Genomic DNA, 17128 nt, shown 5'->3' with positions numbered 1-17128 from the left:
CAGCTGAGTGCTGCCATCAGTGCACATGATGCTCATGCGATCGACGTCAAGTATCATCTCCCATGCTGGGTGCAGAATGTCCAACGTGCTCCCAAGAGTGGGACATCAAGTGATGACAAAGAACACATACTGCAAGAAACTAATGTTATCAAAATAGCCGCAGACATTGAGTTTGTCAGCCTTGTTCGCTCTCTACTCCAAGCTGGTGAAATTCTCAACATGTCTGACCTGAAGTCTGTTTACTCCAGGATTCTTGACAATAATGGTGTGCACAATGTCCCATCACCTACTACCCAAGGCATGAAGGAGAAAATCAACTCTCACATTGATGACGTTCACTTCATGAAACCAAAACGTCGAAACGAGTCAGACTGTGTATTCTCCACTGCCGTGCGTGATGCAGCTGTCGAAGATGCAATGACGAAGACAAATGAAAAAAACATCGAACAACTGTTTGAGAGTGCCTCTGTTCTCCGCAGTGCCATTGCTTGTCAGAACAAGCACCCATGGCAATTTGAAGGAGAAATGAACACTGATGATGCTGAAAAGCATGTACCCAAAGTACTCTATGCTTTCCTCCGCTGGCTACTGGAAGGACCAGCCACGAGCATTGAGCCAGAGACTATGCGCTCAGCCACTATTCATCGAGATGTTATAAACATCAGTCAGAACATCATGTACGGCTACAAGTCAAAACGCCAAGTCACGTACAAGCCCAAAGACTCAAGCTCATGGGCATCCTAGAAGATCTACCCAAGAAGTCAACTGGCACTGGTCAGCAGCCAGACGACGACAATCCTGAACATACTCCACCCCCTCCCAAGAAGGTGACTGTCATAGACGGCATGGCATTAGTGCAAGCAATGGGTAAGCCACAATGGGTCAAAACATGTGCCCAGTGGGCTGGCCATTTCAATGCAACACTGGACTGCAAGACCAACGGGTATGATGAAGTCCACCTCGTGTTTGACCGATATGATCTGCCAAATTCACTGAAAGAGGCCACACGGGAGAGGCGCCAAGGTGGCAAGCCGCCCACTGCTTACCACGTTCAAGACAGCACCCCGATTGGGAAACTGACAGCAAAACAGTTCCTGTCGCACACCAACACCAAAGATGAGCTAACTGTCTATCTGGCAAAGAAAGCTCTGTGTCACTTTGAGGGGACTACCAAGGTCTTCATCGTCACTTCAAGGCAGGATGTCTTCTCCAACTGCATGGATGTACAGCATCTCCGTAGCTCCCAGGAGGAGGCTGATACGAGGATCTTTCTTCACAGTCTAGATGCCGTCCGAAGAGGTGCAACACAGCTGTACATTCAGTCACCTGATACTGATGTATTCATCCTAGCACTCCACCGGTACCATGAACTATGCAAAGACACATACTTCATCACGGGTGTGGGGAACAAGAAGAGGCAAATCTCCCTGGAACCAATAGTACATGAACTTGGTGTCAGGAAGGCTGCAGCCCTACCAGGATTCCATGCATTCACGGGAGCAGACCAGACTGGTCGGTTTGCCGGCAAGGGAAAGCTCACATGTTGGCAAGCCCTCAATAGGTGCTCTGTTGAGGTGGTATCTGCGTTTCATGACCTTGGGGCCTCTGAGGAGCTGAGAGCTGACACAGAAAGTGACATTGAGGCATTTGTATGCCAGCTGTATGAGCCTCGTACTACAGTTGTGGATGTGGGCAAGCTGAGGTGGAGACTGTTTACCAAGAAACAGCTAGAGGCACAGAAGCTGCCACCAACACGGGGAGCTTTACATGAAGCCATTGCTCGTGCACATTTCCAGGCCATGGTGTGGCATCAGGCTGATGTACCGGACCCCCAGCTTCCACAACCAACAGAACATGGATGGAGAGCAGAAGGAGATCAGCTGGTGCCCATCACAACCAAGGACCCTCCAGCCCCAGCTGCCATCACACATCTAATCAAATGTAACTGCAAGAAGACCCAATGCATGTCTCACTGCTCATGCAGGTCTCAGCATCTCAACTGTTCTGAGATGTGTATGTGTGGGGCAGATGAAGAGGTGTGTGGTAACACGGGTCAGGAGCGCCCCATGGGAATCGATAACACTGATGATGAGGAGGATGGAGATCCTTCAATGTAACAATGAACACTGCCAACTAAAAATATTGCACAAAGACATTATAAGTGTACATTTGAACACTAAAGTCCAGCCTTTATGTGATTTAGAAGTGAAAATGATGGAAAAAAATATATATATGTGTTGGCATAAGTGCGTGAAAATCCAAGATGGCTGCCATAAGAACCCTTTTGATCATATGTAGGTGTATAAATGTGTGTTTATTGGATTAAGTATCCGCAAATATGTACATTTGGACACCAAAATTAACACTCTAGGTCATTTAGAAGCCAAGCTAATGACAATTTCGGTTTTCAACAAACGCCATTTTGATAATCCAAAATGGCCGCTATAAAGAACTTGAAAAAAATGGAGACATATTTTTTCTACAACTTCTATCATCCCTAAAGACAACCCAACCAGTGTCCACAAATTAACATTTGAATTCAACGGGAAAACATTGGCCCCCCCACTACATTGAGAAATAGGGTCAAAAACGATATATATCACGACATTTCAAGAAGTTAAATGGATGGATTATGGTAAAACTTGGTGGATGAGTTGGTTATGCGATAAGAATAAGCCGATTCGATTTTGATTCAGGTTTGAATCCAGATTCAGCCTGTCAGTGGGATACAAAACGTAAACTGTTCACCTGGTGGAGGTATGCTCTCGACCGAGGGCCTTCTATAGTTACCTCCGCCACCAAAGGTGGATGGAGGGTATGTTTTCACCCCTGTCTGTTTATCTGTCCGTTTGTTTGTTTGTTTGTTTGTGAACAAAATATCTCAAAAAGTTGTGGACCGATTCAGCCAAAATTTCGTGAAGATCCGGATTCGGATCCGGCTACTAGAATTTTATAAGTGATTCTTCACCATTGGGAGATAGGAGCAAAAACGATACATAGCAGGATATCTCAAAAATTTGTGGACGGATTTGGACGAAACTTGGTGGACCAGTTGGGTGTCTGACAAGGACAAATATTTCCGATTTTGGTGAAGATCTGAATATGGATTCGGATATGACAATTATTTAATTATTTAAGTGATTCTTCACCATTGGGAGATAAGGCCAAAAACTATACATAGCAAGATATCTCAAAAGGTTATGGATGGATTTGTATGAAACTTGTTGGACTGGTTGTGTGTGTGACAAGGAAGAATCGATTCAATTTTAGTGAAGATCCGGATCCAACTAGCAGAATTTTTAAAGTGACTCTTCACCATTGAGTGATATGACCAACCAGGTGGAGGTATGCTTTCTACTGAGTGCCGTTCTAGTTTAAACTGTTTTTCCACTTGATCATATATCACAGGCATTATTCCCCACAATCACAGCCATGTTGTTCCGGCATCTGTGAGGCACTGCAGCAGCCGGCACCGCTGGTTAAGGGAATGCCAGCATTCCCAGCACAACCATTGTGTCCTTACACCTCATCATCATCATTGCTGGCTCCAATAACTGAGGTCAGGCTGCCTTTCACCCATCTTCGTTGATATATGTACGTGTTTACCAGCTAATGCTGGGGGGTAATGGGGGTCACCACGATCTGGGAAACTCTCTATATACGATTAATCATGCTTGTGCTTCCACATCCAAAAAATGTGCATTCACTGAAGCCAATTGGCATGGTGCTGCGACTTTGTTCCATGGCTGACCCTGAGGCTGATGGTTATCTTCCAACTTTCATCAAACGGGCCACTTCTGCCATCTTTCGGATGCAGCCACACAGGGTATAATTGCACAACACAATGGAAACAAAAGCATTTAAGGTTTGCTTCGACTTTGTTGTCGTTTTGTGGTTCATTCTGAGTTATTTTTGTTATTTGAATGAATATTTCGTTTTGCAGTTGGCATTGTTTCTTATTCTTACTTTTTTGTGTTGAGGGTGTGGCAGCACTGTGACCTCCCTCCATTAGACGCCTCCCTCGCATGCCCTATCAATGCATCGTGGGTCATCTCGACCTCTCATCATGTGACAATATGCCTTTTGAAATAAAGTTATGGAAAAGTCTCGTGAAGTGGTAAAATTTATCATATTATTATAATAGAGCAAACGTATATGGTCATATATATGTATGTTTGTATGAATGTATATAATATGTGACCAAAACGTCTTCTTCATCTTCAAATAAAAATTACACCCAAAAAACACAGTCCGTGAACTCTTCATTACATACTGTTGGAATATACCTTTTGACCCTTTAGACTGCTGAGACCACTCAGACCTTTGCCGACCCTTTAAGTTCACCAAAACTTAAGTCCACAAAGACCCTAAAGACTGAAAATACCCTTAAAGACTCCAAAGACCCAAAATACCCCGAAGATCCAAATGACCCTTGAAGACCTAAAATACCCTTAAAGTCTCAGAGGACCCAAAAGACCCTGAAGACCCCAAAGACCCAAAAGTCCCTTAATACCCTAAACACCCTTAATAACACTGAAAACCCAAAAGACCCTTAAAGACCCAGAGGACCCAAAAGACCCTGAAGACCCAAAAGACCCAAAAGTCCCTTAATACCCTAAACACCCTTAATAACACTGAAGACCCAAAAGACCCTTAAAGACCGAGAGGACCCAAAAGACCCCGAAGACCCAAAAGACCCAAAAGACCCAAAAGACTCAAAACACCTTGAAGATCCAAAAGACCCTTAAATACCCCAAAACAACAAACAACAACAACAGGCATTTTAAGGCCATTTTCCCTGCTGGAGCGGGGGTTAGCCTTGCAGGCCCCATCCCATGACAATCTTCTCCATTTTGCCCTATTTTCTGCATCTCTCCTTGTTAACCCCCTTGCCCGCATTTCGTATTCCACCATCTTTAGCCAAGTCTTTCTCGGTCTTCCCCGTCCTCCACTTCCTTCTACATTCATTTCCATCACTCTTCTCAACCAGTCACTTTCATCCTTCCTCAACACATGACCAAACCATCTCAACCTGTTTATCTTCACAGCCTCTATCACAGGCTCTATTTCCATAAAATATTCCCATAAGGCTCTATTCCTTAAATACCCCCATAGACCCTTAAAGACCCACAGGAACTCAAAGACCCTGCAGACCCAAAATACCCTGAAGGTCTAAAAGAACATGAAGACCTAATCGACCCCGAAGACCCAAAATACCCTTAAAGACCAGTGGAACCAGCCTGCCCACCGCCTTGTGAATGTGAGCTTTATCAGAAGGTGCTGCGTATAAACTATGTGGCACAGCTGTGGAGGCATGCCGATCTACCAACTCTGATCACATGGGATTCAACGCAACATGGCTTGATGGGTTTGATGATTGTTTGATGGGCCACAAATGCCAGATAACTCGAACCTGAAAAACTTGGTTGAGGATCACAGTAGTGACCTCAGTTCAAGTTATGACTCAGATGAGGAGATCGATGGTGAATGGTCAGATATGGACAACAGTGATGTGGTTGAGTGTTATGATGTTTAAGTCGTAATGATATGGTTTATATAAATATGTACTGTACGTACATGTTTGATGTGAATATAATAATTTAATTTTTATGTTGTAGTGTGTCAAATGCATCATTGACCACATATCAAGAGGATATTCTTGTGATAAAAGTTATTCTGCCCAATTTGACCGATTTCAATGGATATCTTCACTTTAGGGTAAGTGTTTCTACTTGTGGGCCTGTAACTCACTCATTCTTTCAGATACAGTATTTTTATATTTTTATATTTTTTGTATACAACATCGAGGCTCGTGTAAGAGCTAACATTGATCACAAAAAGAAAAACTGACACATAAAACATATGATAAAGGGAGCGGGAGACAAGATGGAGAGCAGGGACATCGGGAGATCTGTGGGAGGGAGAGGGCTTGGGGGGATGAGGCATGGGAAGAGGGGGTGTGAGGTATAAAACAGATGGACACTGCTAGGACTTCCAGGAAAGAAGTCGGTATTTCAATGGACCTCATGTCGCACTTTTCACCCCTCAGCCCAAATTGGGCTAAGGGGTATTGTCGTCACGGGCGTCATCCGGCCGTCCGGGCGTCCGTCAACGTTTGGTTTCCGTCAATTTCAAGGAGAACGGCTGGTCCGAATAAATCCATTTTTGCAGTGTGTGCTGGGGTTGGGTCGAGGAAGGTTCCTTTCGAAAATGGGCGCGCTGCGATTTTCAATATGGCCGCCACGGCAGCCATCTTGAAATTGGTTTCCGTCAATTTCGAGCAGAATGGCTTGTCCGATTAAATTCATTTTTGCAGTGTGTGTTGGGGTTGAGTAGAGGAAGGTTCACGGGCATGCTGCAATTTTCAATATGGCCACCACGGCAGCCATCTTGAAATTGGTTTCTGTCAATTTCGAGCAGAATGGCTTGTCAGATTAAATTCATTTTTGCAGTGTGTGTTGGGGTTGGGTAGAGGAAGGTTCCTTTCGAAAATGGGCGCGCTGCGATTTTCAATATGGCCGCGATTTTCCATATGGCCGATTTTCCATCATGTAAAACAACGATCCCTGGCTCCTGGTTTATTAACGAGGCCACAAAATACTCAACAAGCCTTTACCTAACTCTGGAACTCTTTACCTTCCCATGTATTTTTCTTTTTTTTTGTATACATAATCGAGGCTCGTGAAAGAGCTAACATTTATCACACAAACAAATCAAACAGACAAACAAACAAAGTATATAAAAAGGGGAGCGGTAGACAAGATGGGGAGAGGAGGGGAAGCACGTAAACACAACATTTGTGAGGGACATCGGGAATGTGTGGGAGGGAGAGGGCTTGGGTGGAGAAGGGGTGGGGGGGGGGGGGGGTGGGGGGGGGGGGGTGGGAGAAGTATAAACACAAGGACACCAAGGACTTCCAGGAAAGAAGTTGGTATTTCAAAAAAGAGGATTTGGGGTGAAATTAGCGGGGGTAGAAAAGATCAAGGTTTTGGATGGGGGAAGATAAGAGATGGTGGTGAACAGCTGTTTTGAAGACCTAGAGGGAGGAGTGGGATTGAAGGGAGTGGGGGAGTTTGTTCCAGAGGCGGGAGAAAAGAGGAATGAAAGGGTGAAGGTGAGCAGAGAGTCTTGATTTTAGCAGTTTAACCATAAGAGGGTTGCAGGCAGATCTTGTGCGACCTTTCGGAATATTTGGGGGACAGAGCCCAGAGAGAGCTGGAGGAGCAAGGCCGGAGAGGAGTCGGTAGAAGACAGAAAGACCACCAACCTGCCTGCGGTGAGTAAGTGAAAGGCCCTCGGAGGTAACTTCATCACAGGAGATTCCAATGATTCTGAACGCTTTGGTTTCAACAGCATGAAGACGAGCTAGGTGTGAGGCAGGAGCACCAGCCTAGAGGGGAGAGCAGTATTCCATTGAGCTGCAGATGAAAGCCTTGTATGTGGTGAGGAGCTCAGGTGTGCCAAGGAAGGACTTCGCACGATGGAGGATGCCCAGTCGGCGACTGGCTTTGGAGGCCAGATTTGAAATGTGGTTTTCCCAGGAAAGATCATGGCAGATAGTGAGACCCAAAAGCTTGAGTGACAGAACTTCTTGGAGAGGATTATTCAGAAAGTGGATGGGAGGGTTGTCCAGTCGGTCTTTTCGGAGAGACATCGTAAGAGTGTGAGATTTGTCAGGATTGAAAGACATGTGCCACTTGTTTGCCCAGTCAGTGATTTTGTCCAGGTCTGCAGAGAGTGAGGAGGCTGCAGACTGCCGATCTGAGGGATGAAGAATGGAGCGGCAGAGAGTGGAGTCATCAGCAAAGAGATAGAGAGGATTTTCAAGAGAGTCGGAGAGATCATTGATGAAGACCAGAAATAGCACAGGGCCCAGAACACTGCCTTGTGGAACTCCAGCCTGAACAGGAAGAGGAAAACCATTCAGTGCCACACGTTGACTACGACTAGAGAGGAAGTCCGCCAGCCATGCGTGGAGATTTCCATGGATACCAAAGGAGGAGAGTTTGGTGAGCAGAGCGGGGTGCCAGACCGTGTCGAAGGCACGTGATATGTCAAGGGAGACAGCTCTAATTTCCTGTTTGGCGTTGAGGACCTCCATCCATTGTTGAGACAGCAGAAGCAGCATGTCCAGAGTAGAGTGACCTGGTCTGAAACCAAATTGATGATCAGAGATCAAGCCATGTTTCCAAACACTTATGACATTACCCTTTTCAAAAAGCAGATTTTTTTTTACTTCCTCAAAAACTCTTACACGATTCTCTCTTTCTTCACTTTTCTATCAATACAGCTCTTTTATTTAAGGCCTAGTCTCGATGAGGACTCATAGTCCATGACTGGAGCCTTCAACATAAAAAAGGTCAGCTTGGCGGAGGTATGCTCTATACTTACTGCCGTTGTAGTTGTGTTATGTGCTCAGATGGGAACAAAGCTGGTTATAAAACCTTTTCTATTTCATAAGTCCCATGGAATTTGGTGATGCAATAAGTTATGAAGCTATCCCGATTAATTCGTTTTGTGTCAACATTGGTCCTCCATTTCCATCTCTCCTGATATTAATACTGCATTGGAATGCTTCCACCCAGGTTGGTTTCCCTTGGTACTGCTGTATACCATATCGTCTGCAGTTATCATGCCTATCTTTGTACCTCTGGTACACAGAATCCTGTGGTGAGGCAGTTGCCTTCAAACAACGTGCCTTCTCTTCCGGGAAGGCAAATCCGACAGAAGGCAACATCAGTTCATTCACAAACGGCTGGATTAAGTGTGGGTCCACTCTCAGGAAAGCGAGAAAACATCATATGGCCCACCTCCAGGCTGAACTCTCAAACCTTTCTCCTTCTTCAAAAACCTGGATTCTCATGGTGCAAAAACAGATCCACCTAGCTACAGGCTAAAACGTTTAGACAAAACAAATTAGATAAAATTTGGCCATCAAACTTGCCAGAGAAGTGAAAAGCAAAACTTCTGGACAACCCTCCCATCCACTTTCTGAACAATCCTCTCCAAGAAGTTCTGTCACTCAAGCTTTTGGGTCTCACTATCTGCCATGATCTTTCCTGGGAAAACCACATTTCAAATCTGGCCTCCAAAGCCAGTCGCCGACTGGGCATCCTCCGTCGTGCGAAGTCCTTCCTTGGCACACCTGAGCTCCTCACCACATACAAGGCTTTCATCTGCAGCTCAATGGAATAGTGTTCCCCCCTCTGGGTCGGTGCTCCTGCCTCACACCTGGCTCGGCTTCACGTGGTTGAAACCAAAGCATTCAGAATCATTGGAATCTCCCGCGATGAAGCCGATTCTGAGGGCCTTTCACTCTCTCACCACAGGCAGGTTGGTGGTATTTCTGTCTTCTGCCGACTCCTCTCTGGCTTTGCTCCCCTTGCTCTGTCTGTGCTTTGTCCCCCAAATATTCCTGCAGGACGCACAAGATCTGCCAGTAACCCTCATCTGGTGAAAATGCCAAAATCTAGGGTCTCTGCTCACCTTCACTCTTTCATTCCCCTTTTCTCCCGCCTCTGGAACAAACTCCCTCACTCCCTTCAATCCCACTCCTCCCTCCAGGTCTTCAAAACATCTGTTCACCACCATCTCTTATCTTCCCCCATCCAAAACCTTGATCTGTTCTACCCTCGTTAATCCACCCCTAAATCCACCGTATTTAAATTCCATTTTCTTTCCTGAAAGTCTTAGTAGTCTCCATCTTGTTTATCCCGTGTACCCCGCCCCAGACCTCTCCCTTCCACAGATCTTCTCGATGTCCCTGCTCTTTACTGTTATTATTATTATTATTATTATTATTTTTTTTTTGTATACAAGGTCGAGGCTCGTGAAAGAGCTAGCATTAGTCACACAAAAAGTCAAACCGACACATAAAACACAAAATGAGGGGAGCGGTAGACAAGATGGGGAGAGAGAGGGGGAAGGACACAAACACAACATTTGAGAGCAGGGACATCGAGAGAACTGTGGGAGGGAGAGGGCTTGGGGGGAGGTGGGAGAGGTATAAAACATAAGAACACTGCAAGGACTTCCAGGAAAGAAGTTGGAATTTCAAAAATGTGGATCTGGGGTGAATTAGCGGGGGTAGAAAAGATCAAGGTTTTGGATGGGGGAAGATCAAGGATTGTTCTTCCCTCTCTCAAACCTCTTGTCTCCCGCTACCTTTATTATATATTTTATGTGTGTTTCTGTTTGTATGTGTTTTACGTGTTATCTCTTACATGAGCCTCGACTTTGTATACAAAAAAAAAAAAAAAAAATCCTCTTATGGATCACCGACTTCCCCCACTCCTGTATTCAGGGTGTAGTTTTTAACAGGATCTTCTCATCTCCATATTGTCAAGGCTGGTAGTGTGTTGGGTCCAGTCTTGTTCATTATCTTAATCAATTTAAATCTTTCTGATTCCCTGGAAAATCCTCCCTATCTCATTGCTGATGATTCTACCCTTTGCTGTATCATTTCTCATCCTTCAGACAGGCAGGCGGCAGCAGCCTCTTCCCTCGCTGCAGATCTTGATATAATCAGGAACTGGTCCAACACTTGGAATGTGACTTTCAGCCCCGACACACTCACCCTGTCTCTCTGAAAGCATCGTCTGGCAAACCTTTTCATCTACTTCCTAAACAAACCACTTGAAGAGGTCAGGTCACTCAAACCTTTGGGTCTCACCATCAGTCATGATTCTTCTTGGGCAGACTATATTTCTAAAATGGCCTCCAAAGCCAGCCACCGATTGGGCATCCTTTGCCATGCAAGGTCTTTCCTTGGCCAATCAAATCCATTGACAACCTATAACAAGGACCTCATTCGCAGCTTGATGGAGTACTTCTTTCCCTTTTGGAATGAGGGATGGCACACCTGCTTCACACCTGCCCATCTTGATTCCCTGGAAAGTTCGGCCATAAAAATCATTGGGATCTCCCATGACGAAGTGGAGTGTCTCGGCCTGTTACTTTCACGTCACAAGCAATTTGGTTGTTGTTTCAGTCCCTCCAGTGACAGCTATTCACCTCTACCTCAGGTCAGCCCCTTCTATACTCCTGATCTCTTCTACCCCCTAATGACCCCATTCCGAAGTACTCCCTTTGTCCAGGTTATTGTGATTTTCCCCCTCTCCCTCACTTCTTTTTGTTTGTTAGTTGTCGGTTGGTTTGTTCCTTTTCTGTTTCATCCTACCACTTTCCCCTTTCTCTTCTTGCTGTGTTTTATTCAGCAGCTTGTTCACCCCCATGTGTAGGCCAAAAGGTGAACATAGGCCAATGGTTAACAACTTAGGTGAAGTTTCTAAAATCCTCAATTTTCATCTGATTGACTATAAATATGAACCGGATTTGCATATCCAGTCACTGGATTCAACCACCAATTATTATTTTTGAGGTCAAAATCAGCCAAAAGGTAAACATAAGCCAAAGATCAACAACTTATGTTAGGGATTTTGCAAGTATCGTGCTATGCATGACATATTTCTTGTTTATTTATCTCTACTACTACTACTACTACTTCTACTTCTACTACTACTACTACTACTACTACTACTACTACTACTACTACTACTACTACTTCATCTTGATTTGTATCTGCCTCCATATACCCATATTATACCATATTATTATTATTATTATTATTATTTTTTGTATACAAGATCGAGGCTCGTGAAAGAGCTAACATTAATCACACAAAAAGACAAACCGACACACAAAACACAAAAAACAACGGGAGCGGCAGACAATATGGGGAGAGAGGGGGAAGGACACAAACACAACATTTGAGAGCAGGGACATCGGGAGGACTTGGGGGGAGGTGGGAGAGGAATAAAACATATGAACACTCCAAGGACTCTGGGGTGAATTACCGGGGGTAGAAAAGCTCAAGGTTTTCGATGGGGGAAGATAAGAGATGGTGGTGAACAGCTGTTTTAAAGACCTGGAGGGAGGAGTGGGATTGAAGGGAGTGGGGGAGTTTGTTCCAGAGGCGGGAGAAAAGGGGAATGAAAGAGTGAAGGTGAGCAGAGAGCCTAGACTTTGGCAGTTTAACCATAAGAGGGTTGCAAGCAGATCTTGTGCGACCTGAAGGAATATTGGGGGGGACAGAGCACAGACAGAGCTGGGGGAGCAAGGCCGGAGAGGAGTCGGTAGAAGACAGAAAGACCACCAACCTGCCTGTGGTGAGTGAGTGAAAGGCCCTCGGAGTTGACTACATCGCAGGAGATTCCAATGATTCTGAAAGCTTTGGCCTCAACAGCGTGAAGCTGAGCAAGGTGTGAGGCAGGAGCACCAGCCCAGAGGGGGGAACAGTATTCCATTGAGCTGCGGATGAAAGCCTTGTATGTGGTGAGGAGCTCAGGTGTGCCGAGGAAGGACTTCGCACGACGGAGGATGCCCAGTCGACGACTGGCTTTGGAGGCCAGCTTGGAAATGTGGTTTTCCCAAGAAAGATCATGGCAGATAGTGAGACCCAAAAGCTTGAGCGACAGAACTTCTTGGAGAGGATTGTTGAGAAAGTAGATGGGAGGGTTTTCCAGTCGGTCCTTTCGGAGAGACATTGTAAGAGTGTGAGATTTGTCAGGATTGAAAGACATGTTCCACTTGTTTGACCAGTGTGTGATTTTGTCCAGGTCTGCAGAGAGTGAGGAGGCTGCAGACTGCCGATCTGAGGGATGAGGAATGGAGCGGCAGATAGTGGAGTCATCAGCAAAGAGATAGAGAGGATTTTCCAGAGAGTCGGAGAGATCATTGATGAAGACCAGAAATAGCACAGGTCCCAGAACACTACCTTGGGGAACTCCAGCCAGAACAGGAAGGGAAGATGAGAGAAATCCATTCAGGGCCACACGTTGCCTTCGACCAGAGAGGAAATCCGCAAGCCATGAGTGGAAATTTCCCTGAATACCATAGGAGGTGAGTTTGGTGAGCAGAGCTGGGTGCCAGACCGTATCGAAGGCATGTGATATGTCAAGTGAGATAGCTCTGATTTCCTGTTTGGCATTGAGGACCTCCATCCATTGTTGAGACAGCAGAAGCAACATGTCCAGAGTAGAATGACCTGGTCTGAATCCATATTGATGATCAGAGATCAAGCCATTGGAGAAGAGGAAAGATTTGATATCCGAAGCAATGATGGATTCCATGACTTTGCTGATAATTGGGAGCAGGCTGATTGGTCTGTAGTTGCAAGGATCTGTTTTTGCACCTTTTTTGTGTAAAGCGGTAATGTTTGCTGATTTCCAAGATGCTGGCAGATGACCTTGAGCAAAAGAGAGGGTGAAGAGAACAGAGAGAGGGTGAGATAGAGCGGCAGAGCAGGATTTTAGGACCCGAGGGCTGATGCCATCTGGTCCAGTTGCAGAATCAGAGTCGAGGTTTGATAAAAACTTCTCCACCTTGTCAGGAGAGAAGGACACAGAGTCCAGGAGCATTTGGGTTCGACTGGGAAAGGTGGGAACAGAGAGAGATGGGTTTGGGACACAAGATTTTGAGGCAAACACAGAGTTGAGGCATTCGGCTTTGTCACGTGCGGTGTCAACTGTGTAGCCATTTGAGGTAAGGGAGGGGATGGAGGGGGAACAAACACCAGAAACGGATTTGACCAGATGCCACCAGGATTTGGAGGAAGGAGACAGGTTTGAGAGTTCAATCTTGAGTGTGGAGAGATAGTGCTTCCTGGCACTCCTGAGGGTAGAAACACACTTGTTTCGAGCTTGGTGGAAGGAACTGAGATTGCCTTCAGTTGGATTTGCCTTCCAAGACGCAAAGGCAAGTTGTTTCAGGGCAACTGCCTCACCACAAGATTCAGTGTACCATGGACGGGAGTAAGGGTAAGACAACTAAGACAATATTTGTATTCATATACCATATTTGTACCATATCCCCACAAAGATTCCATCTTTCTTCATGGGAGCAGCCATATATTTATTACTAGCAGAAGTACCCGGCATTGCCGGGCGGGGGAGGGGAGGGGGAGGGCAAAGGGGAGGGGGAGGGGGAAGGGGAGGGGAGGGGAACGGGGGGGAGGGGAGGAGAGGGGAGAAGAGGGGGGAGGGGGAGGGGACGGAGGGGGAGGGGGAGTGGAGGGGGGAGGTGGGGGAAGGGGGGGAGGACGGAGGGGGGAGGGGAGGGGAGGTAACATTACATTACACACACACAAACTGTGTTTTATGTTCAATGGTCTGGCGGCGGGGATGGAACATCACGTGATCGCTCTGAGCGAATCAGCGCGCTGCTCAGCCACCTGCTCAGATTCCGTGTATAATATTCCTCGCTGAAAAAAAATCTATGTGAAACATGCTACTATCTATGCTAAATCATGCTAAATCATGCTAAATGCTAATCATGCTAAAATCTATGCTACTTGCTGTGAGTTTATGGCGGCAAGGAACATCACGTGATCGCTCTGAGCGAATCAGCGCGCTGCTCTGCCACCGCCTCAGATTCCGTGTATAATATTCCTCGCTGATAAAAAATATGGATCTAAAGATGAAAGAAAAAAACCCTATGTGGTGTGAATGGCAATGTTCCTCGCTGAAATGTGAAAAAACGCAATCGCTTTTCGCTCTGAATTATGTGCGAACGCGTAACTGTGAGTTTATGGCGGCAAGGAACATCACGTGATCGCTCTGAGCGAATCAGCGCGCTGCTCTGCCACCGGTCAGATTCCGTGCATAATATTCCTCGCTGAAATGCGCTGAGGTAAAAATATGGTAAAATAATATTATGAAATATTTTTTTTTAGGTCAGCCATGTTCTTCCCAGGCTCAATGGCCATGTCTATGCCAAATATCAAGCACGTGAGCCTCTCCGTTTAGGAGTCTATCGGTAACATCACACACACACACACACACACACACACACACACACACACACACACACACACACACACACACACACACACACACACACACACTGTGTTTTATATATATAGATGTTCACAAGGGGGAAGGGAATTGATCACGTGAAACTTGAAGAAAGGGACGAAAATAAGAGAAGTTTTAGGTTAGTGTTGCAGTAGTTGGGAGCGAAGAGAAAGGGCGTGTTTGAGGGGCGGTGGGGGATTCCGACATATTTTCGTACATAATAAATAGACGTCATTTTGCGTACATAACAAATATAACTTGAACACAGATGATCACAACAAACAGGATAAACCCCGAAAGAAAAACCTTTGCAGCAACAATTAAACAAAAAATAACATAACTGAAAGACTTTTCATTTTAAATAGAAACAGCATAACATTTCGTCTTCGAAACGCAAAATAAATAAATACTTTTTGTTTTGGGCGAGATCTTTCCGGCTTATGGTGCCTCCATTTCAAGAATGCAATCTTACCTCAGGGTAAGAGTCGCTCATTGGTTAAAAATGAGTAGGTGGAGCTAAACGCCAGAAGTTTCGCGACACCAATTGGCTAAAATTACGATGACGCCTTAACTGGTGTTTACAGTGAAAATACGTGGAACCGATTGGCGGATAGTTTTGATTGACAGGCAAGTGGGAGGGGATAATTTCCACCCACCGTGTTTCTCCTCCCTCCGAGGGCGGATTAATCCAGATCGGTGCTCTGCTCTTTCTTGCCAGTGTTGCTTTTTTCAGGCTGCGGAGTGCGGAGGCGGAGCTGAAGATATTTAGAAATTAGAAAATAGATCAGGATTTTACTCAAATACTTTTCTTACGACCAGAGTTTTACTTCAACATCTCGGCTTTAGGCCGACGATGGTCCGAAAGGTGAAAACGTCGACGATAAGTGGAGACGTTCAACTCGGTGAGCCGACGGAGGTGCGGGAGGCAAAGCCTGGCGTCATGGCGGACAAACGCAGGTTTTTGTGTGGTGTCGTAGAAGGTGAGGAAAAGCCGGGCCCTCAATGCACAAGTCACGGTGGGATGGTAGGCAGGTAGGTGAAAAGACGACGCATCGACCAATGTACGACGTGGGGCCGTTTTATTACTCTGAGGGAAAAGGAGAAATGGCGAGAGGTGAAGAAGAAGGGAAGATGGAGGCTGAGGAGTGAGGAGAGCAGGGAGCGCTCAGTGAAAGATCTACTTGGATTTGAAGGAATTAAATTGTAAAGGAAAATGAAGGAAATATGTTTAACTCGATAAGGTATGAAAAGCCGTATAATAAACAGGTTATTCGAACCATCGTGGTGTGAACGACGCATTTAATTTATTTATTTCTCCAATCTAATCAAATAATAATTGGCAATTTGATCTGTGATTTGATAATGATAGAAATTCGTTTCCGGGAGAATTGTTTTTGTACAAACCCGGAATAATAGCTATGACGTCACTGTTGAACACATGGTCATACGTGACGTAATCGATGCCCGTGATCTCTGTGTCCTTTTGATTTGTTTTCCCTTTTATATTCATGGACTTGTAGTTGTACTTGTGGTGAGGCCTTTGTGGTCGTGCAGGGTTCGCATTTCTTCAAATAATGTAGTCGACCGCAGGACGAGCGCCCCGCGGTTTCATGAGCCTCTTAAAGACTTGTTTGTATGAACCGAAATATATTTTTCATTATTAAACGACGTGTTGTATTTTTACCATAACAGTAGAAATTACTAGCAGTAGCACGATCCACAAAAGAACCCCTTCACTCATATCATAAGCTAAAGGTGGGTGTGTGTGTGTCTGTCTCTGTGTGTCTGTCTCTGTGTGTCTGTCTCTGTGTGTCTGTCTCTGTGTGTCTGTCTCTGTGTGGCTGTCTGTGTGTCTGTCCGTCTCTCTGTGTGTCTGTCCGTCTCTCTGTGTGTCTGTCCGTCTCTCTGTGTGTCTGTCCGTCTCTCTGTGTGTCTGTCCGTCTCTGTGTGTCTGTCCGTCTCTCTGTGTGTCTGTCCGTCTCTCTGTGTGTCTGTCCGTCTCTCTGTGTGTCTGTCCGTCTCTCTGTGTGTCTGTCCGTCTCTCTGTGTGTCTGTCCGTCTCTGTGTGTCTGTCCGTCTCTCTGTGTGTCTGTCCGTCTCTCTGTGTGTCTGTCCGTCTCTCTGTGTGTCTGTCCGTCTGTGTGTCTGTCCGTCTCTCTGTGTGTCTGTCCGTCTCTCTGTGTGTCTGTCCGTCTCTCTGTGTGTCTGTCCGTCTCTCTGTGTGTCTGTCCGTCTCTGTGTGTCTGTCCGTCTCTCTGTGTGTCTGTCCGTCTCTC

General features: G+C 45.7%; 1 protein-coding gene across 4 annotated transcripts in view; it reads left to right on the top strand.

Annotated features, from left to right (window-relative positions):
• Window positions 1-15526: 15526 nt before the first annotated feature.
• OGA (O-GlcNAcase) overlaps window positions 15527-17128 on the top strand; it is an 83372-nt gene continuing 81770 nt past the window's right edge. For 2 of the 4 annotated variants that reach the window (XM_068111270.2, XM_078773760.1), the window contains exon 1: window positions 15533-15832. In XM_068111270.2, coding sequence (XP_067967371.2) covers window positions 15706-15832 — 127 coding nt within the window. In that variant the 5' untranslated portion in view covers window positions 15533-15705. Of the gene's footprint in view, window positions 15833-17128 lie in introns of all 4 variants that reach the window. The other 2 variants (XM_068111271.2, XM_078773761.1) reach the window with 2 other exon arrangements.

This window comes from Myxine glutinosa, chromosome 3, assembly GCF_964187855.1.
Source record: "Myxine glutinosa chromosome 3, kmMyxGlut1.1, whole genome shotgun sequence".
Classification (NCBI taxonomy): Eukaryota; Metazoa; Chordata; class Myxini; order Myxiniformes; family Myxinidae; genus Myxine; species Myxine glutinosa.
Note: the sequence above shows the minus strand (reverse complement) of the source record. Positions and strands in the feature narration are given on the sequence as shown.